The sequence below is a fragment of the Pseudorca crassidens genome, chromosome 16 (genome assembly GCF_039906515.1).
Source record: "Pseudorca crassidens isolate mPseCra1 chromosome 16, mPseCra1.hap1, whole genome shotgun sequence".
NCBI lineage: Eukaryota > Metazoa > Chordata > Mammalia > Artiodactyla > Delphinidae > Pseudorca > Pseudorca crassidens.
In genome coordinates, this window is record NC_090311.1 from 48,469,149 (window position 1) to 48,490,909 (window position 21,761).

The following is a 21,761-nucleotide window of genomic DNA, read 5'->3' on the forward strand; positions in this document are numbered from 1 at the left end:
GTTTTCCTTTCAGTGTGGCAGATGCCCACCAAAGCCCTGAGCAGCACGGGCTTGTCTGTGGACAGACCCAGGAGCATCTCGAAAGGAAGGAAAGATGGGTCAAAACTAGCACTGTCAGCCAGCTTGCAACAGGCCCAATAAATCTACCATCCGGACCTGCAATTCCCAGAACCCAGCCTTAGCCCAAGGGGGCGGTGCTGGGAGCTTCACCCACTCACCTCGTGGAATCCTCCCAACTCCCCAGGGAAGTGGGTATCGCACAGGTATGGAAGCTAAAGCTCAGAGAGGGTCAGACCAGATGGCAAGCCAGAGGGACCTGAGGCTGTCCTGCATGCGGCCTTCTCCCTACATCTGCCCTCCCGTCCCCCTCTCGTCCCAGCACCCCAGCACAGAGGCACAGCTGGCCCTTACCGGATGATGCTGTTGCAGTGGCCACAGAGCGGAGTCCTGCTGCTGGCTGGGAAGCGCTCCGCCCTCTGCACGGTACCCCTGGCAAGGGGGGACACCTGCGGAGCCGGTGGTGCGCTGTAGGCAGGGGCCCCTCGGGGCAGGCCTTGCTTGCTGACAGTGGTGGTGCTCTTGCCAGGGGCAAACTTCTGAGAGAAGCTGTCGTCTGTCACCCATGGGGGACGGCTGGCAGACTCCGCAGGGCCCCCGCTGTAGGGTGCAGGATTATAGCTTGGGGCTGGCGAGGGGGTATAGGCTGGTGCTGGGGAGGGGGAGTAGGCGGGGGCAGGGGAAGGGGTGTACGCGGGGGCAGGGGAGGAGGTGTAGGGGGCTGGACTGTAATTGGCCCCTGGGGATGGGCTGTAGGTAGATGCAGGCACTGCAAGCCAAAAATACCCAAAGAAAAATGTGTCAGGAATTCATTTCTCCCAGCTTCCCCCGCCCCCAGCCAGAGAACTGGAAAAGACAACTTTAATATTAGAGCAGCACAATGCCAGTTTTTACAGGAGACGCGTCCCTGAACTTCTTGATGGCCTCAATTTGAAGTTGCAGCAGGGAGCCAAGGGAGATAAACAGCCGTCGGAGCAGAGCCCTCGGGAGCTTCGGAGCTTCGACAGGGCTGGGAAGGGACAGGGCTATAAATATCTGCAGCTGTGCGGGGTGCGGCTCTGCCAGGCCTTGGCTGCCAGAGGCCTGCAGGAGACAGGGACGGGGGCAGGGGTGGCCGGGCCAGGCTCATATCTGGATCCCCTGGGCCAGGAAGAGGGTGGGAGTGGGTCAGCTTGGCCTTGACTGGAAGATGCCTTTGTTTGCACTCTGACCAGTGATTTGACATCTGAAATGCCTCAATCACAAGCGTTTGCTGAACTGGACCTAGTCCAGCCTTTGGGACAAAGCAGATGACGGGACAGTTAGGTTTTCAGGTTCAGGTTTCAGGTTTAGCTACAATCGTTTTCTTGAAAAACAGCTTGGCTTGATTTGTACTGGGGGAAATTCCATTTCGGTTTCATTTGGGTGGTGGGTCTTGAAGGCAGTATTCGGAGGGAAGCTGGGCAGAGATGCTGGGGCGACACAGCCTAGGTGTAGCTGCTCCCTCAGCCTGTGGCTGCCTCTGGGGGGACACATGCTCCCCCTCATCACTTTGGTGGAAACTGATTTAGGGCGGCAACACGAAGGAGCATAGCAGCTGCTCACCCAAAGCCCTCCGAGGCCTGGGCCCTCAAAACCCAGCTTTCTAAGTTTTGCTGCCCCCCATTGTAAAGCCAGCCGGGGCAGACCCAGCTGTGTCCGGCACACATGGTCTCACCAGCTTCCCCTCCTAGGGAGGGAGCTTCCAGAAGCCTCACCTCAGCTTACAGTCTGTTCCTCTGGAAAGAGGCCTCATTCCCCCTACCCCAGGAAGTGTGTCGGGGCAGCCTCCCTCCCCATTCCTGAGTCTGGCCTGGTGAATGGACTGTGCTGATAGATGCTGAGGCAGCCCCCGTCAGGCCCCAGCCTGGAAAGGAAGGACATTCTCAGGGCTAAAGTTCCCGGCCTGGCCTTTGGTCTCTCCCCACCTGGTTCCCCTAGGTTACCTTAGGTGGCCTGCAGCCTGCTGCTCCAACCCCATACCTTCTACTCCCATATGATTGGCCCTTCAGAGGTGGGTGACATGGAAACCCCCGTGCTGGGAACGGATAGGGACCGGGCCTGTGTTATTGAAAACAGAAGGGGTAAAACCCTCCCCAGCTCTGCCCTAGAGCCATCCTGGGAGTGACGCTGGCTTCCAAAGGTAAACCTTTCTCCATAAGGAAATCTTCCCACTTACTAAGAGGGTAGGCTAGGTACATAACAGGTCATCTGTGTTAATCCCTTTTACAGTTGAGGTCACTGAGGCTCAGACAGAGCTAGTAAGTGGCAGAGTGAATTTGCAAAACCATTCTTTCTATCACCCCAAGCTGCCTCTGTAAAAAACATGAGTCCAAGTTCCAGAATATTTGGGCGCACCACATTGTGGAGGAGTACCTATCAACCTGAAGGAGGCTGCATGGTCTGGCATGTAGCACAGCCATCAAGAGCCCTGGGTTCAGGTCCCAGCTCTACAACATCCTGGCTGTGTGTCCTTGGGCAAGTTCCTTAACGTCTCTAGGCCCAAATTTCCTCGTCTAAAAATGGCTATAATAATTCTTAGTACCTCACAGGGTTGTTATAAGGATGATGGGAGATAAGAACTATAAAGGCTTAGCCTTGTACCTGGCACTGTGTATGTGTCATTAAATGTTAGTGAAGATGGTGAGGAGAGTGACTCCTGGGTCTCATGGTCCAGATGAACTGTCAGCTCGTCTCACAGCTTGATGGTCACCTGAGGGATCCCAGCCCAGGGAGACTGTGGGATGTAGGCGGTGGGAGATGTGGCACCCCTGAAGTCAGTAACCTGGGACTGAGTCTAATCATCAGTGGTGGTAGGTGTGACATCCTTGCCTGCCTCACAGGGTGGGGACCTACTGGAGTGACATGTTGCAGGCACTAGTAAACCTGTGAAGCCCATATTTGAGGTGTTGTCACCCTCCCTAACAAGCTTGCTCAGCTCCCAAGTGCCTGGAACAGAGGGTCTCAAAATGCTAGAGCAGCTTCAGCCCTCTCTCAATAATGGGGTTCTGTGCAAGATCTTATTTCCTTTTTTTTTCTTTTTTGTAAAGTGGGAGGGGGGGATCTCTGCTAAAAGGGATTAAGAATGAAAGCCCTAATCCTGTGTTATCCAATACTTAGCCCTATGTGGCCATTAAGCACTTGAAATGCGGCTAGTCCAAACTGAAACATGCTATAAATATAAAATACACACCAATTCTTAAAGACTTAGTACAAGAAAAGAAAGTAAAATATCTCACTAATAATCTTATATTGATTGTTCATTGAAATGATATTTTGAATATACTGAGTTAAATAAAATATATTAAAATTAATCTCACCTGCTTCCTTTTAAAAAGTGTGGCTACTAGAAAATGTATTGTTATTAGACAGTGCTGTCCTAATCAGAACAACGGTTACCAAGTACTGACTTCTTCCACACGCCAGGGCCCTTATGTGCACTATTTCATGTAATACTCGCTGCAATCCATCGAGGCAGATAGTACTTTCAAGTCCATTTTATAGAAGAGGAGTTGAGGCTTGGAGAATTTAAGAAACGCTGAGCTGAAACTGGCACTCAGGCAGCAGGTCTCAACTCCAGGTTCCCTGCTTAACCACTCCCTAGGCAGCAAAACAAGGTTTAGCACGCCCCTTCCAAATCGGGCCCTTGCCCACTTCCAGCTTCCCTCCAGCAACACTAACCCTATTCCCTGTGCCTGGCAGCCATTCTCTTCCCTCCTCGGAAGGCCTTCCAGATTCCATGATCCACCCCCCTTTTCTAAATCCCCACCACACGAAGGTCTCAGCAGGTCAGAGGCACCCGGCATCTGGGCCCGGGTGGGCTGCTTCCTTGCCCAAGACTACACCCTCCCAGAGCTAGGGCCCTTCCCTTCTTCGAGGCGCAGGCCGGCAGCTTCCCTCAGCCATCAGGTCCCTGGTGAGGAGCAGCTGCTTCCCAGGTCCCTACCCTCTGCGCCCTTCAGCCTGGCTGGCCCCACCATCCCCGACGTGCCAGGAGAGAGACTTGATATCCCATCTGCGAGCCCTGGGCTGTTGCTATTTCTGCTTGACGGAATAAAGCCCGTCCAAATTAGAAGGTGATATTTCATCTCTAATTGGCAAGTTCAAAAGCCCCTATCGCACTCGTTGGCTCGGGAATTGTGTAATTAAACAAGGTGATTTCTGACTCACTCCAGGTCGGGCCCGGCTCCTGCGAGCGCACAGCCCCCGCGGGGATGGGGGTCGGGGTGGAAGTGGGGGGCCCTCTGCCCACGGCCCTCTCCCGGGCCCCAGGTGCTCCGGGGAGCGGCCACCCAGCCTCGGCACAGGCGATAAGATCTGGGCTGCGAACTCCACCCTGGACCCGGAGGAGCCCTCGCGGGGAGCTGCAGCTCGGATGGCACGCGGGCTCCCCGCTCTCCCCGGGCCCGGGGTCGGCGGTGGAGAGGAGGGGAGGGGCCCGGGTCCACGATCCTCGTTTCTCCCCACACCACCTGCCAGCCTCCCTGGGACCCCACCCTCAGGAGAGGGGGCAGAAGCAGGCCGGCTCAGGCGCGCGCCGCCCGGTGGCCTCCTTCCCTCCGGGCAGGAATGAGTTAACGTCTGCAAGGCCTGGGAACTCCGCAGAGGCCGGCAGCTCCAGGGCTCCAGCACGTCTCGCCCCGCCCCGGGCTCCAGTGCCGGAAGGAGGAGGAGACAGACGCCAGGGGGTGGCCCGGCGGTGCGCGCCCCCGGAGCCGTGCCTCCCCCTGGCGGGCCTGCAGAGGAAAGTCGGCGGCCGGGGCCGGGGCGCCGAAACCCGGGGCCCGCCCCGGAAGATGCCCAGAAGGACCTGCCTGGGAGCGGAGCCCGCACCCAGGCGGAAATACTCTCCCTGCGCCCCCTCCATCTGCCGCTGCTCCTCCCAGCTCCTTATCACCCTCCCTCCTGTGCCCCCCATCTCCGCAGAGCAGCTGCTTCCTCTACCTCCATAGGAGATTTTTCACCACAGCAGCCCGCTGCAAATTGCTTCCTAATCCTGTGGACTTTTAACCCAGAACTTTGTGTTCTTGCTTCTGAAGAGACAGAGAAGGGCACCTCCTGTGTGCCAAGCACTGTGCTGGGTGCGTCATTTCATCCCCAGAGCACCAGGTGTACATAATATGCCTATTTTTTAAACGAGGAAATACAGGCCTGGGAGATGAAGTACTTTGCCTTAGATAGCAGAGCGGAGCCTGGCACCGGAGTCTGACGCTAAAGCCACGTCTACACACTCAGCACTAATGTCAGAGTATACTTCATAGAACAGAGGGCTGATTGTGGCTCCTCTGCCCTGCACATCAAGTCAACTCCCCCGAGCAAGGTGCTTCCTGCCTCAGTCCCTGTCTTATCTTCCCTTAAGTTCACTGAGCAGGGGCATGCAGGGGAAGGAGGGGTCTAAGCCAGCCTGAGAACCGCCCTGGAACTCTGGGGAGAGGCCCAACTTTGCCTAGGAAAAGGGAAGACAGAGGCTGAGCCCTGGTCCCCGCAGTGACGAGAATGGGGACCAGAGCGATGGAACAGCCAGCCAGTGAGGCCAGCCACCTGGAGACCCTGTGTGGGCCACTCTCCCGCCTGTCACATGTGCTCTCCATGCCTCTAGTTAGCCTGTCCCAGCTGAAGAAACCAAAGACCAGATAGGTGAGCAGTTTGCCCAGCATCACATTATGCAGTAGGCCTGTTCAAAGCCCGTGGCATTTTTGTTACAGCTGCCTATCCTCTGCCTTGAGCCAGATCCAGACTCCTGGAGGAACAAGCCCCTCCCCTCTAAACCCTCCCTTCCTCACCTGGAGCCTGGAAATCCCCAGGCAGGAATGTCCTCTTCCCAAGAGCTGGGAGGCCCCATCCCTGCCTGGCACTGGCCACTTGTCTCCCCAGCACCAGAGGCAGCTTCCATAAGATTCTGGCCCACAATTGGAGAAAGGAAGGCTGAAACCTCATCAGCAGCGCCTCTATAACCACCATCCTTCAGGGGGACGTGGCTTTGGAGCTGACCCCTGGAGCCCACGCCCAGCCTAGACAGCCTCCCTTCCCACTTTGCCTCTCACCTGGCTGGTAGACAGAAGGCCGGATACTGGCAGTGGTGACAACCCGGGGCTTGGGTGCAGGGGCAGCTGGGGCCTCGCTGTATGTATGGGCGGCAGGTGCTGGAGAGGTGGCCACAGCGGGACTGTAGGCAGAGGCCTGGGGCCTGGAACCAAGGGGTTAAGAGTTAACAGCCAGAAAGACAGCCCCACCCGGGCCCTGGGGCCTGGAGACACAGCAGGCTGGCTCCCAGATCTTTAAGGAGCCTCTCAGGAGGAAACCTGACAAAGATATCCCTGGGGAGCTGCCAGAGGCTGAGAAGGAAAGACCATGGAGGTCTCAGGGGGAGGAAGCTGCTCCTTGGGTGCTGAGTCTTGGTGAGTCTGGTTAGAGCAGCAGAGACACCTTGAGAAATACAGCCCATGGCTGGTGCCACCACCTTAGGAGAGAGGGAGTAGAGGCACCAGCCAGATAGGAGCAGTGAAAACCCTTCAACCCCTGGGTAGAGACTGTGGAATGGGGGCTGGGGCAGGGAAGGGGGCAGAGGAAGGAGAGAGGGGAGATGGAGATGTTCAGAGCTACCCTACTCCCTCCACCTCCTGACCTTTTGGGGCACCTCACAGCCTCAGACCACCTGGCCTCCTCCCCCTCCCCCTTTCTATTGTTGCTGGAGGGAGCAGCAAAGTCTCAGGTTTCTGGGCAAGAGTGCTCCGGGGAGGTCTCATGGGAGGCCAGGAGACCCCCACCCCCACCCCGGGCCCCCCCTACACACACTCAGAGGCTCCTCTTCCATACAGGATTCCTGTTGCCCTCCTCCCAGTGGAACATCTGCTGAGAAGCTTAAAGCAGCCTTTTCCCACTTGTGACCCAGGGACCATGGGACCAAAGAGATGGGAAAACAAAAAAGTTCCAGTTCATTGCCCTCAGGAAATGCTGCGCTTGGCCTCTCCTCTTAGAGAACTGAAGGCTCCTACAGCTAAGCAGTCTGTTTAACTTTGTCTGATCCAGTGCTTCCCAATTCCAATAGTCAGTGAACCCCCCCTTTTTTTTTTCATTTACAACTAATGAAACCTTATAGAACACGTCCCTGGTCTCTCCCTGCATCTTTCACATCCTAAGGGGGATGACATGACCACCCCCAGGGCAAATGGGGCATTGATGGGAGCGCTGGAGAAGTGAGCCCCTTAAAATATACTGACCCCTGCCCACCCATGGCTTCCTGCCTGCCTTTGGGCAGAGTCACAGGATAAGGGAATACCTTCTTCTCTAGGGCTCTGGGAGTGGGTTGCCCTGAGCTAAGAACCCACCGCCAGGCTCCTAAATAGATTCAGAAGGGTCTGTGGTGATGTCGCAGACAACTGGAGGTAGAATGAGTCTCAGAGAGCCAGTGTCCCAGACCTGGGGGCTTGCCACGCCAAGCTGCCGTGTTTCTGGCTGAATGAGGGTACTGTCTCCCCTCCCTGGGCTTGCCCTTCTCTGATATACCCCTGTTAAGACCAGTGGAGTAGGAGCCTCAGTGGAAGAGAAAGAGGCCGTGTCCAAGAGGTACCCAGCTTCCACTGTGGCAGGAGAAGGCCAGACTCTCCCACCAGTGGAGGATGCTTTCCCAGCATCCCAGGAACTACAGGTCCTCTGCCAGAGACTGGTGTTGGGGCCGCAAGCAGAGACTTAAGATATCCAGCAAGAATTCTGAGGCCACGTTGGGCGTCCATTTGTCTCCCATTGGCTCCCTCTAGCTCCATCCCAGCCCGTGTGCAAGGAGGGCCCAGAGCGTGGTCCCCTGGCCCCCTCTGCTCTAGCCTGATGCAGGGAGCCCTCCAGGTCCTTCTCCAGCCTCCGCCCAGGCCTCACATCTCTTTGCAAGGCAAAGTAGAGGAAGGGTTTGTCCCGTTGAGGGAGTCCCGAGGGCCCCCAGACACGGAGGCCTGGAGCGGGCGCTGGAGCTTGCCCTTCAACAGGGCTGAGGCCCCAGGGATGAGGCTAGACCATCCACGGGGCCGCAGCATCTAAAGCCCCCCCTTCAAACTGGGGAGGCATCTTCTCACTAGACAGCAGGGATATATCTTATCCTTCTCAAGGTTTCTTCTTTGTGCAGGGAGCAAGGCCTGAAGAGATTACCTGAAGAGATTCCGGTGTGCAGAAGGGAAGCGGCTTGCTACGTGTCCCCAGGAAGCTGGGATATGAGGAGCCCTGGAAGCCTGGGCCAGGCTCACCCTTGATGCTTGAGTTGGGATGGGGAAAGGCTGGGCTCAGCACCACCTGGGTCACTGTGGAGCCCGGAGGTAGGGACGCAGCACACAGGCCACTTTGCCGACCCTTCATGGGCCTCAGGCTGCACCAGGGAACTATGCACCCTGACCTAGAGCCATGTCTTTCCAGCAAAACCCTGGGAGGGGAGTGTGGCGACTGGGAAAGCTGGCTCTGACCCCAAACACCAACTTGGCAGCTCCACACAGCCCAGAAAGAGCTGGGCCTGCCTGGCCTGTTACACCGCCTGGCGGCTCCAGAATGACCTGTCCAGCCCACCCCCTCTGCCTCCCCACACCCTTCAACACACCCCTCAACACACCCCTCCCCCGACTTGCCTGAGTACCCATGAGGGCAAGCAGGGATGCAGTAACCTGCAATACTTGAGAGCATATTATGTGCTAGGTGTTTTATGTACACTTTTTCTATCCTGACCTTATAAAATAGGCTTTGCATTAGTGCCTTAGCAGATGAGGAAACGGAGGTTCAGAGGAGTTACATCACTTTCTGAAGGTTAGAGACAGTAAGTGGTAGAGCAGAGATGTAAATCCCACTCCATCAGGTGCCTCTGGAGTTAGTATGCTTCTCCATCAAAAGAAGGCAAGGTAGTTGCTAAATATCTGCCCAAATCTGACCCGCCTTCAGTGGGTTACCGCAGCCTCCTCCACGGAGGCCTCCTTGATTTCCTTTCTTTCTCTGTAATCCCAGCTCCAGGAACACGGACTTTCCACACAGTCTCCCTTCGTTATTTAACTTTGTATGTGTGTATGTGACTTTCACCTTTCTCCCTAGAGCATGTGCCCCTGGGGCAGGGTGACACGTCCCAGTGAGCTTCCCTGAAATGCACCTCCAGTTTCCCCTTCTCTCTCAGCACCAAGCAGTGCAGAGCCTTGGCGTCCCCAGGGCCCTGGGGTCCTAACCACTTTGGATGGACCTTTCTGAGGGCCCAACACAGCTGCCAACAGATGGACCCGGGGGAGGCCTTTCCTGCCTCCCTTCCCCGCAGTCAGGGCTGGCACCTGTGGGCCAGTTACCTTGGACTGTCCTCAGGGCTTGAGGCAGGGGCTGCGGCAGAGGCGGTGGCAGCGTGGGCAGCGGCTGTGGCCAGGGGTGGCGAGGCTGCGCTGGGAGAGGCAGCAGCAGGCGGCTGGGCAGAAGCGGGCAGCAGCGGGGTGCTGGCCTGGCTGGTGCACACTGGAGCATGCTCAATGGGGGTGCTGATGAGGCGGACCGAGAAAGACAACAGGTCAAGGACGCCCCTCTGCTGGGGGGCGGTGGCTGCAGAAGAGGCAGGCTGGGTGGAAGGTACCAGCCTTATTGCCAACAGAGCAGGATCTTCCAGAAGTCCTGTCCCCAGGCTCAGGGAAAGAATACGCCCACCCAGGACCCCAAGACGGAAGGGCTCAGACCACAGGGAGATCACAGTAACGTCAAAAATATTTTCAAGCCTAGTGAGATTCCCCTGCCTCCCATTTTTGTGTACTTCCTAATTTGTCTTTCTCAACGTGTACTATAAAAACAGTGCGGTCAAAAAGTAGTCTAAATTATCAACCAAGGTTTCTCGCCCATCCTGTTTTCCTTTCTTTCACCCTTCCTCATTTAGTCAGAGGCACGCTTTGCCTTTGAGAAGGGATGATATAATGACAAAAGCAGAGGTAAGGTATTTTGTTGTCAAGGGCTTAAGCTCTGAAGTTGTGATAGCCTGGGCTTTAGGCTGCAAAGCACTCAGGGCACTGATGATACATTTGGAAGATGGGTAAAAGCTACCATGCCGGACAGATCAAGGTCATCTGGACCAGAAAGGGGGCAACGTGGCATGAGGGATTCGAGAATAGAGGCAGCTGTGCCCGTTTTCTGGGCAAACCCTGGGGAAGTGGCAGGACCCCAGGGTCCCCTATGCCTAGGCCCATGGTGAAGGGGCAGGCAGGCCTGAGGCAGCCCAAAGACCTGTAGGCCATCCTGTGGCCTGGGGGTTGTAGACAGTTTCCCACACACCTGAGAGTGACACTGACGTGGCCCTGAGCGCCTGCGCATCTGAAAGTCCCTGTACTTGGGAACATGAGAGGTGACTGCTCTGCCAGTGTGGACCAGTGTGACCAGACGGATGGAGATAGCCCAGCAGATGCCAGCACAGGTAGACCATGATCAAGGACCAGGTGCCCAGACTCCCCACCCCACCCTCCTTGGCATTCTGCAAGCCCCTCTTTCCCAAAACCACCCCAGACAAGAGGAACATCAGAGCCTGGGTCGATGAGATTAGATTTCGGCCACCTGTGAAATGAGGGAGGGAATAAAAATTAAATTATAGGAAAGCAAAGAAATGTACATGGGTTGTTGGACTAAGATGTGTCTGTACTTGTTACAATGGCGACAGGATACTGCAACTCCTATAGGTGGAAATGATTTTCCTTATGCTATGAAATTCAATTATTGACCTCCTACTATGTGCCAGGCCTATGTCTTTAATTCTCACAAAAACCCTCTGGTGTGGGTATTATCAATTCTTTTTAATAAGTGAAGGAATGGAGACTGAGAGAATTGAATTGCTCCTCCTCGAGGAGGTAGGAGTGGCATTGAAGAGCATCCTGAAGGATCTCCTAGAACTTTCCGGCAGTGACAGCAGGCTCTGACTGAGGCATGTGGATTTGAAGCCTTACCTAGTACCTCAAGGGGTCCCTCATACAGGAACAAAGAACCTTCTTCATGCAATCAGTCAAGGAGAATCTTTCCCCAACAAAAGGCTCTATTCTTATTTGAAATAATTAGAATAATCCTCTTCCCTCTCTGAGTGCTTACCATATGCCAGGCCTTGCCCTAAACAGCTGTATAAGCGGCACCCCATTACTCCATTTGATCCTTTCAACCTCACTGGGCGATTGGTATCAAGATCCTCATTTTACAGATGAGGAACCTGAGGTCCAGAAAGATTGAATCTCTGCTAAAACATCACATTGCTACCAACTGGCAGAGATAGGCGTGATCGCTAACCACTATACCACTTCTCAGACTTTAATATGCAGGCAAATTGCCTGGGAATCTTGTTAAAATGCAGCTTCTGGCCCAGCAGGTATGGGGTGGGGCTGAGAGTCTACATTTCTGACAAGCTTTCAGGTGATGCTGATGCTGCTGGTCCGTGGACCACACTTTGAGGACCAAGGTACTACAAAGGTCTGTCCCAGGTAGGGATGCCAGGGGGCCATGAGCTATTGACCAAAGCGTCACGACGTGCTCTCCTCCATCCAGTGAAGTGTATGGTAGAGAAAGGCATGAAATAGCACGAGAGGGTCAGGGAAGAAGAGGACTGGAGAAGAGGCAAGGCTGAGCGGACTGCCTCAGGGGAGGGCGCACCATTCTTCTCTGGGACTGCATAGGAAACATCCAGGCTGGACAAGGGCAGTGGCCATGCCCTGTGCAGCTCTTTCCCAGCTTAGTGGTTCAGAGAGGAAGCCTTGGACAGCCCAGCTCTTAGGCCTGTGGTGGTACCCAGCCCTGGCCCTTCCATGAGCCACTTCCTCACCCTTCATGAAAGAACCTGGCTTCTGGAAGCCATGCCTGTGAAGTGGCCGCCTCAGAGAAACAGTTGCAGGTCCTGACACCACACTGCTGAACTGGCTGCTCAGAGCCCCATGGCATGGACATGTATGGCCTGGGAAGGCTCCGCCTGACAGAGGACACCCCTCTCCTTTATCTGTTTCTCCCTGACACGGCCACGTGCTTCCAGTGGGCTTCTGGGAATCGAGGACAGCAGTGATGAAAATACCCAGGCTGGGGAAAGTATTCTGCAGGGCAAATAGGAAACTGGCTTTGCCTGTCCCCTGTGCTCCAATTCCCTGTCAGACCAGCTTACCTGCGGCTCTCCCCAGGCATAGCTCCATGTGAACCCTGGATTCTGTGGGGTGAAGCTGGGGCTGGATGTGACCCTACCACAGGGCAGGACCAAGGACATGCACGTGAGCCTGCTGCTTGGGGTTCTGGCTGAGGGGCATCCTATCTAGGACCACTGTCTGCAGACACCAAGCAACCAGGGCCTCGAGGAGGTAGGAGTGGCATTGAAGAGCATCCTGAAGGATCTTGGGTTCTTTTCCAGGTCAGTTCCTGCCTGAAGTTCCCTGAGCCCCCAGAAACCCCAAGGAGGAGGGGGGTGTCTCAGAAAGCAAGCACTGCAGAGAACTTACTAGACCCTGGCTTCAGTCCTAAAGACAGTACCCGTCAGATCACCCCAGCCTGGTCTAGGACTCTATAGCTGCCTCCTGCCTTGGTCATAATTCACCTTAAACATCTAAGCAAAAACCAACCCAACCCAACTATATTGACTGCTGGTGGCTGCATGGGGAGGGTGTGGCCAAAGGAGAAACACAGCCTGGCTCCAGTCCCCTTTTCAGCCCATCCCTCTACCCAGCTGGCATCAGGGTGCAGTGTGCTAACCCTGCACCCTGCTCTGTTGTGGTAGCCTTTGGTTATGCTCTTACTGATGACAATGGTACTAGGTATGGAAAGGATAGGGATGGTGTTGATGGTGGTGGTGCTGGGCCTGGGGGTTTGTAGTCATTGGGCTCAGGCTGGAAATGTTGATGATGGTGGAGGTGCTGTGACTGATGGTTCTGGGCGCGGTTTGCCATTACTGGGGTGATGATGGAGAATGGAATATGAACATCTCTGTTGATTGGATGATGATAGAATGCCAGTCAAGTGGTTGGTCTTGAAATTGTTCATGCTGCCACCTGCCTACCTAGCATTCCACCTTGCAGCCTGATGACTACTGCTCAGGGCAGCCCTGACCATGTCACTCTGCAGCTGGGCTGTTGCCCTGCATGACTCCAGGGGCCACACTGACACTGCAGTCTAGGTGATGACACCCCTCAAGAACTGTGCAGTCCGCAACGATCCCCACAGGCTGTAGTGTGACTGGTGCCCTGCAGCTTTCACTCGTTCCACATTGTGTTGGAATACAGTCAAAACCCAGAGCCTGGCATTTCAGCTCCAGACCGCTACTAACCATAACATCCTCTGCACGCCCTCCATTCCAGCCAAAATGATTAAGTCAGGGTTCTGGGACACTGACCCAGCACCTCTGCTCTGTCTGCTTAGAGTACCTGTGCAGCCTTCCATAACTGCACATGCCCCACTCCTAACTGTTCCGGAAGATCAAACACACAGACCCCTTCTTCCAGGAAGCCTTCTCTGATCCTCCAATCGGAGGAGCGCCCCCTGTCTCTGGACCTCACATGATCAGCCTTGCATTACGGTCAGCCACAATCACATCAGCTCTTTCTGATTCCTTCTGTACCTACAGCAGCTAGGCACAGTGCCTTGACTAATGCCCAAGGACACAGAATGCTGAATGAGGACATCTCTCCCATTTACTCCAGAGGGCTTTACACAGAGCCCTGGCCTGGGGCCACCCAAGGTGCTGCATGCAGTGGCCTGGGGTCACTGGGGAGGCACCAGGCAGGCTGGAAAGCAAACCATCAGGTGGATCCAGGAGGGCTCCGACAGGCCGGGGGGATGGGGACGGGGGATGGGGAGGCCACCAGCTCCGATGGATTGGCTCAGGTCCTCTGCCAGCCTTAGGACACCCACTACCTGGGACCTCTCTCTGTCTGGCAGCCCCCAACCCCCAACCTACCCTTGGCCTCGGAAGTCCTCAGTAAAAGGTCAGCTAAGTATGAGTGTGCTCCAGGATGCCTAGATGCAGGCAGAAGCACCACCACCCTCCCCCCACCTCCCCAGTTGACCCCCTAGCCAGCCTGCCTCGCCTGGTCTTTGCCTTGGCCCTGGAGTCAGACTGCTAGAGGCAGGAAGAGACGGGAGGCCAAGGTGGAACAGGTTGGTGGGGGGCTTTGGGGAGCATCTCAAGGTGGTAGGCAGGACAGAACAGTCTCCCTGGCCAGCTCTTCTAGACCGGATTGCCAAGGTCCCCAGGGTGAGAAAGAGAGCCTGTGCCCAGGCAGCGGGGGTGGGCACGAGGCTGTGGCCCAGTCTAGCCCCAGGGGTGGTGAGGGAGCCCTGAGGGATGGGCCTCAGCACCGGTCATTATTTGCCAAGTGCCGACTATCTCATGTTCTCAGCTTGTGGTTCCTCCAGTCAGGGGTGAGGCTGATGGGCAGACGGGTGGGTGGGGAGGACATAAGCCTGCCAGCCCGGCCCTTCCCAAACGCCCAGGACCAGGACAAGGCCATAGGTGTGTGGAGGCCAGGAGCAAGGGCCTTCCCCTCCTTCCTGCCACCTGAGCAAGTCTCCACCAGGCATACCTCCCAGCTCCTCTCCCCTGAGCCGGGGCCCAGCCCACGGGGGGCCCCCAGCATTTCCCCTGTGAGCCGCTCCTTAGTTCAGGTGTGTCTCCCTGCTGGACCAGGGTTGAGCGTGAGCAGTGCCTTCCTGGGCCAGGGGCTGTGGCACGCTTTCTGATGGGAGGGAGGGACGGCTCGGCCTGCTGGCTGTGGCTGGGTATGGGAGGAGAGGCGCGGGCATTCAGATCCCGCTCCTCTGTCCACGCACACGCTACCCCGAAGGAGGCTAAAGCTGCCCACCAGCCCGCAGCACAGATTCTCACCTGCTGTCCTCTCTGTCTGCGCCCTGCAGCCCTGGGCAGGGCCCTAGGGGTAGGAAAACAGTGGTGGGCAGAGCTCACCAGGTCCCAGCCCCGGCGGGCACTGCCCCTGCACCTCTTCTGTAGGTACCTATCCTCGCCCCATCTCAGACCTGCCCCCTTTGGTGACATGCACACAGGCACAGCAGGACTGGGGCTGGTTTGGTTCATTTCAAATCCTCTTTATTTCAGAATGAGCATGCTTATATGTACAGGAGAGAGAACTAGGGAGCAGCACACACAGCACAGAGAGGAGAACACTTGCTCCAATCTCACCATGACCAGGAAGGGCCTCTACCTCATCCACCCTGGGGCCTCCTCTTCCTCTATAGGGAGCCCTGTCCTGGGCTGCCTGGGCTCCAGAGGGCACAAAGGAGTGAGGGGGGCCGGGGAATTGGCCTCTTCTCAGGACCCTGATCTATGGGCAGCTTGTTCCAGGATGGCACTAGGCCAGGCTGCCCCTCCCAGGAGCTGAGGTTGGTGGGAAGTGGACCAGTGACACATTCTGTTTCCCTTGGTTCTGGGGTGTTCTGCCAGCAAACCCCATCACGTTCTCTCTGATCTACAGGAAGGTCCTGTACAGGGGAGCAGACGCTTGGGCTATCTGGGGGGTGGTGAGGGTTGCACTGAAGGGTGGGGGTAGAGTGGGTGCAGTGCTGCGTGGGGCTGGGCCTCGGCCATCAGCTCTAGGGCGGGCAGAGAGCACAACTGCTGCAGGTGACTAGCGAAGGTGCCCCCCAGCACAGCTATACATTCTCAAGCATCGCCGTGGGGCTCACATGCCAGATCTGTGTGGGGGGAAGGAGGGAGGGGGTCCGGCCTGAGAGGGGTGAGGGGCTCCAGACAGCCTTTTAGCTTTTAACATTAAGGATTTGGGCTGAAAGGCCATGGTGCCAGTTGCGCAATTTGGCAAAACGTGGGCTGTTACGTTCCGTTTCAAACCTTTCCCTGTGGCACAAAGAGAGAAACAGAGAGACAGAGACAGAGAGAGAGAAAGGAAGAAAGAAAGGGGTTAGGGGGTGTGTCCGCCATCACCCTGTCTGAGAGCCGGGGCAGAGGGCATGGGAGGGAGGAAGGGATTCAGCTTGGAGAGGCTTTGCCACCCGGGGGGTACTTTCCAGGGGGTCAGGCAGAGTCGCAAGGACCAGGACGGAGGGACAGATGTTCCCGACTTGAGTGAGCCATGTAGAAGGGGCCTGGCTGAAGAGTCTGAGGGCAGGCTGGGCAAATGGGGGGGTCTCTGGGTTCTCCCTGGCCCATGTGGTTAGAGCTGGGCAGGGCTGCTTTGGCTGTGGGCTCTCGGGACTGAACCCCATAGGCAGGTGAGCCTTGCATGGTCTCTGTCCCCTAGCTGGGCATCAAGAAGGAAGAACGCCTGTCCCCGTGATGAGGCTTGGTGAGCAGACCTGCCATCTCCCTGTGCTGCCCCAGTCTCTCCCAACTCTTTTCTGTCCCCAGAGAGAAGCCTTCAAACACCACTGACTGCCCCGCCCACCTAGGGCTGAGCATAGCCAGGCACACACGTGCAAACGCATACTCACAAGGCCGCTGGCACACATACTGAGGGCCAGGACTTCCCACCAGCAAGGCCTCTGGGGCTCAGCCCACAGCCTGCTCAGCTGAGGGCATAGGACAAAGCAGGTAAGGAACGGCCAGAAATGGAGAAATGGAGGAGACAGTGTGCCTGGGAAAGGCCAGGGCCACAGATGCCAGAACCCTAGATCCTCCAGGCCAGAGGGGCCTCTAACATCCCCCAGAACAGAGGTGCCAATTGGTGGCCCAGGGGCCACATCTAGCCACAAACGCAGTGTGTTTAACCTGGACAGTTTTGAAAACTCATTTAAAAAATTAATTGCTATATCCAGATGATGGAACACTACTTGGCAATAAAAAGACATGCATGAACCATTGGTACACTCCAAAACTTGGATGAACCCCCAGAGAATTAGGCGGACTGAAAAAGCCCATCCCATAAAGTCTCAGGCTGTACGATTCCATTTGCATAACATCCTTGAAATGACAAAATTATAGAAACAGAGAACGGATAACGGGTTAGTGGCTGCTGTGGGTTAAGGACAGGGCGTGCACAGTAGGGAGGTGGGTGTGGCCCAGGGCAACATGGGGGGATCCCGAGGTGATGGAAGTATTCTGCATTCGACTGTATCAGTGTCAACACCCTGGTAGGGATATATCGTACTATCGTTTTGCCAAGACGCTACCAGTGGGGGTAAAGGCTACACAGGATCTCTCTGTACTATTTCTTATAACTACATGCCAATCTGCAATTGTCTCAAGATGAATAGTTTAACCAATGAATCGCCAGCATGTAAAGATCAGGAAGATCGGCTTTAGGTCTTTAAAAGTCAGAGGATGGGGCAATGCTGGTCTTACGTTTCCGTATGGTAACAGTCCTGTGTCCCCACGTGTACACCTGGCCACCTTCCCACATCTGTATTACCTGACAGACTCTCCCCTATACCTTAAGTCCTGCATATGGGTCTCTGTGTAAGAGCCTGTTTGACAAGAGGGGCCCCCTGCTAACATATTTGAAAACCACTGGTCCAAACTTGCCTAATACCAAGAAGAAGCCAAGGCCCAAACACATCACACGGATAGCCTAAAGCCACACGGAAAGTCAGAGGCAGAACCACGATCTAAGTGCCAGGCATCCCCTGCTACTGCCTCTCCTAGGTTGGGGAGAAGGGGCAATGACAGCAGAAGCCCAGGCCCTGCGGCGGAGCCCACATACCCCTGCAGACAGCACCACAGGCGGCAACAATGGACCAGCCCATAGAGACCACCCAGGACACAGACGCGGCCAGTTTGCCCAGCCAGGCCCAAGACTTTTTCATCAATGCTCAGTGACAGGGTCAGGAACAGTCCTGGAGAATCGGCGAGGGTAGTGAGTCTGCTCTGCTTGGAGCGGTTGGGAAATTCACAGCTAGCCAAAGAGAGAAGCAAGAAGAGGGAGGACGAGAAGAGACGGGAAGAGATTGGAGAGCGGGTGAAAGAGAAAGGGAGGGAGGTCCCAGGACAAAAAGGAGGGCTCAGGTGACACCCGGGTGTGTCCTGGTCTCTCCAGTTGTGAATTTTGAACTTGCTAGGCTGGCAGAACACCGAAGACTGAAAATCCACGAAACTCTCGCTACCAGCCCTGAGCTGCGCCAGCACCAGGAGAGTCTGCCCGTGAGCCGGGACAGAGCTGAGCGTGCACGGGGAAGAAGGAGGACACTGACATGCCCAGGGAGGCTGCAGGCGGAGGAGGGGGAAACCAGTGAGTCCTGGTGCTCTGTTAGAAGTGGGGGTGGGGTGGAGAGGAAACAGAACCTTGGACGGTGGCACGTCGGAGAAGGGACTTCAGAGGGTGTTTACATTGTTTGCAGACGCACTGTTGTACAACGCAACCCTCACCTTCAACTCCTCTGGGAACTGGTCACTAAAATCAACATTTTTCTTAATGCTTGGGGACCAGGAAGAGATGCGGAGGTCTTTACTGAGGGGAGCATTTATGTAGACACAGAGACTGAACGTGTAGACAGCGGCACCACAAGGTGGGGACCAGGAGATGCCTGAGTTACACACCGGGGCCCTCCAGGATGGCTACGCCCAAGCAGTGGGATCCAGATGCCTTGCAGATTCAAGCCCTGACTAGGATGAAGCTAGGCTTGCCTGTATTCCCACCCCTGTCAGGGCTGCCCAACGTGGACCCAACCTTCTGAGCCATCCGGAAGTCAGACAGAAGCTGTGGTGACCTCTCTGAGATTAGAGGCTCAGCTTTGGATGGGGCTCTGCTACTTCAGATGAAGGCTGGGAGCCATCTTGTACCCATGTTGAACCTGGCAGTAGGCTGGTGTTTAAGCCCACCTGGACAGTTTGCTGAGGTGCTGGGTCTTTCCTGGGAGGTGAGCCAAGTCTGCAGCTGATGCCTGGACTGTTCAGGGCCTCCCCTGCCTCCCTTGTAAAGATAGAGTCCCTGGAGATTGGAGATTAGGCCAGCAGGTGGGCACTAGAGCCTCGGAGGGAAGCTACTTGCTACCAGATACAGAGACAGCGTCACAGTGCCGGGAGCCAGGGCCAGAGACGAGAGGAGGGGAGGTCAGGGCAGGGCTCTGAGCTGCTCTGGGACTCTGCGGGGGCAGGCCTCGGAGGTGGAGCAGTGACAGATGAGGGGCAAGTTTGCAGGGTCCTCTAACTTGCAGATTACTACTGCCCTTGAGGCCACCAGTGCCCTTCCTGGTACAGAACACCTGGCATCCCTGCCAGCTTTTCCAGGACACAGCAACAGGGAGGAAAAAGCACCCCAGCAGATGTATAAGCCTGTATAGGCTGCCACAGTGCCCAGGTTGCTGGGCACTGGGTTTGGCAAACTCAGGCTGTGCCGGAGTGAGCTACCTGGAAGCGGGGTGCAGTGAAGCTTCTCTGGGGAGGTGCAGCCTTCGTGAGAGACCCTCAGATTCCCCACTGCGAGTCAGGCTAAACTGGGAGGGGGAAAGGCAGAGGCCGTGTCTGTCCTCAGCCAACAAGATGGATCTGGGGGTGCAGATTCCAACTTGGAGGGGGAACAGATATCAGTGGGGCTCAGATCCCCAGGGAGCAAGATGCCTAACCAGCCTGGACCCAGGGCGGGGGTAAGTGTGTTCCCTTCTGCTCAGATGGCCACTCGGATGAGTCTGTGACCTCACCCGTGACCAGTGGTCAGTTACTACTTCAGGCATTAATCACAAACAGAACTGAACCACTGGACCCACTGGACCCCCCGCCTCTCACTTCTGGGCCACAGGCTGCTTGGGATTCAGGGAAATAAAAACACCTACCTTCCTCCTGTGGCCGTGGAAAGAATGGGCATTTTAGGGGAGGCCCTGAAGACAGCCTTCCAGAAATTAAAGTCAGAAAAAAAGGAGAAGGGCAGCAGGCTTAGGCCCCTCCAGTCCTGGGCAGAAGGCTTGCTGGTTGCCTCAGAGCCTACACTGCAGGGCCAGAGACCCCAGAGGGAGGGGCTGACAGTGGCACAGGGCCTTGGGGGGGCAGGGGGTGGGGGCTGCTTTCTCAGGATGGGGGCCTGAACAGAGGGAGGGAGCAGGCTAGAGTTTCTTCTTGGCACCCCCTTTCCAGCTCTCCCTCCAGCAAAACCCTGCAGGGGCTGAGGGAGAGACTCCAAGACCTGCAGCAGAGTTCTCAAGAGCCCCTGCCTTCTGCTGGGATCTGAATGGAGCTAGTGGGCAGTTAGGCCCCAGGGGGAAAGGGCCTACAGGACCAGGCCGAACAAGCCCCAAGAGATGCTTCTGAAAGGAGGGAAGGGGAAGGCCAACGCCAAGGCCTGCAGACCACCCTTGATACTGCCTTTTGTGTTCTCACTCAATAACTTCACAGAGCCTGCAAATATTCCAGGGAAAATACGGAAGACAAAGGTTCCTTGTAAGTTACCTCCACCAGTACCCTTCCACCTTCTACACAGTGTCTGGTTACTGAGATGCAACCTTAGATTGACGGGTGGGAGAAACATAAAGTAACCAGAAGGACTGAGAGGGGGTGACGGCGGCTGGAAAAAAAGTGCAGGTCCCTGCTGGTTTCCTGATGGAAGGGACCTGGAGATTTCTAAGCGGTTTGCTGCGGGGTAGGTACTGTAAAGCCCTCCATCAAATCTTCAGTAAAGACTACATTGCCCACTGGAGCATCTCTGTGAGTGGCTCCGAGGAGGAGGTGAGACAAACACAGAAATGGCGCAGGAGCAGAGGAGGATGGGGAGAGCCGACAGCTTAGTCACGCCTCCAATAGCTCCGTACTACCATTTGCACTAAATCAAACACCATCGCATTTCAGGCTTTTTACAGACACACTGCAGGCACCGACAGGTTAAGAACCACCACTGGAACCGCATGCCACTATTAGCAGGCCAGGGAGAACCACACTTCAGGACCGGATGCCCCAGCCAAAGAGTGGGAGCAACTTCAGCTGGCAGAAGTAGGGGTTCGAAAAGAAACTCCACATCAACTCAAGCTGACCCCAGAGTCCCACTCTCCACACAGTCCTGTGGCCACTACACACTGGTTAGCAAGAACAGAAAGCTTGGCCCAGGGTGGAAAGGCACCTCTGGGCCCCAGCCCCTCACACGGAGGCCACCACAGGATGTGCTGGCCCAAGGCAGACTCTCCCAGGAAGGACATGCAGATGACACATTTGCTTCCAGAAGTGTAAGCACAATCACACCGGGCCTCATGCCTCCCCATGGAAGGCCCTAGCGGGTTCCAATGGGTTCCAGGGCAGTGTGCTCCCATCATGCACAGGGCCATGAGCACCTGACAGGCCAAAGGTGTCAGGCCAGTGGCTGGGGCCTCAGGCCTGCCACCATCGGGGAGACCATATTCAGAGACACCTAGCCCTGCACAAGCCACTCCTCATACCCAGGGCTTTGCTTCCTTGCAGCAGCTGTGGTGCTTTGAGCAATTTGTGGAACTGATACCTCAACATGGGTCTGGAGGGTTGAGTCCAAGGGTCAGTCACCCCCGCCCAGCACGGCCCTCTGCGTGCCTGCTTCCCAGTGCCTACCCTTCAGACTCACAGGGGACAGGCCCTGAGATGAGTGGGCAGGCCAGGCAGCCTGCCCGGTGCCTCACAGGGAGAGATGCCCTCATTCTCAACAGCCCAGCAAAGGCCAAAGCAGCCCTGCCCGCTGCCCAGGGACAGAGCCGGGAGAGCCCAGAGTCCTCGTTCGTGCAGCCCGGGCCCAGGGGATAGAGACTCAGCTCCAGGCACCCACCTCACTGACCCGGGATGCACGCCCCAAGCCAGCATCTGCCGGAGCCCTTCAGGGGTCGGGAATTTCCAAGTG

General features: G+C 56.2%; 1 protein-coding gene across 7 annotated transcripts in view; it reads right to left on the bottom strand.

Annotated features, from left to right (window-relative positions):
• The window catches only part of LDB3 (LIM domain binding 3), a 67,137-nt gene that overhangs the window by 22,726 nt on the left and 22,650 nt on the right, over window positions 1–21,761 (bottom strand). For 4 of the 7 annotated variants that reach the window (XR_010935898.1, XM_067710310.1, XM_067710309.1 and 1 more), the window contains 3 exons: window positions 9,378–9,560; window positions 6,120–6,262; window positions 412–826 (listed from right to left, as the gene is read on the bottom strand). Coding sequence is in view for 6 of the 7 variants with exons in the window: in XM_067710310.1 (XP_067566411.1) it covers window positions 412–826; window positions 6,120–6,262; window positions 9,378–9,560 (741 nt within the window). In the remaining variant the exon portion in view is untranslated. Of the gene's footprint in view, window positions 1–411; window positions 827–6,119; window positions 6,263–9,377; window positions 9,561–15,093; window positions 15,881–21,761 lie in introns of those variants that run through there. The other 3 variants (XM_067710312.1, XM_067710311.1, XM_067710313.1) reach the window with 2 other exon arrangements.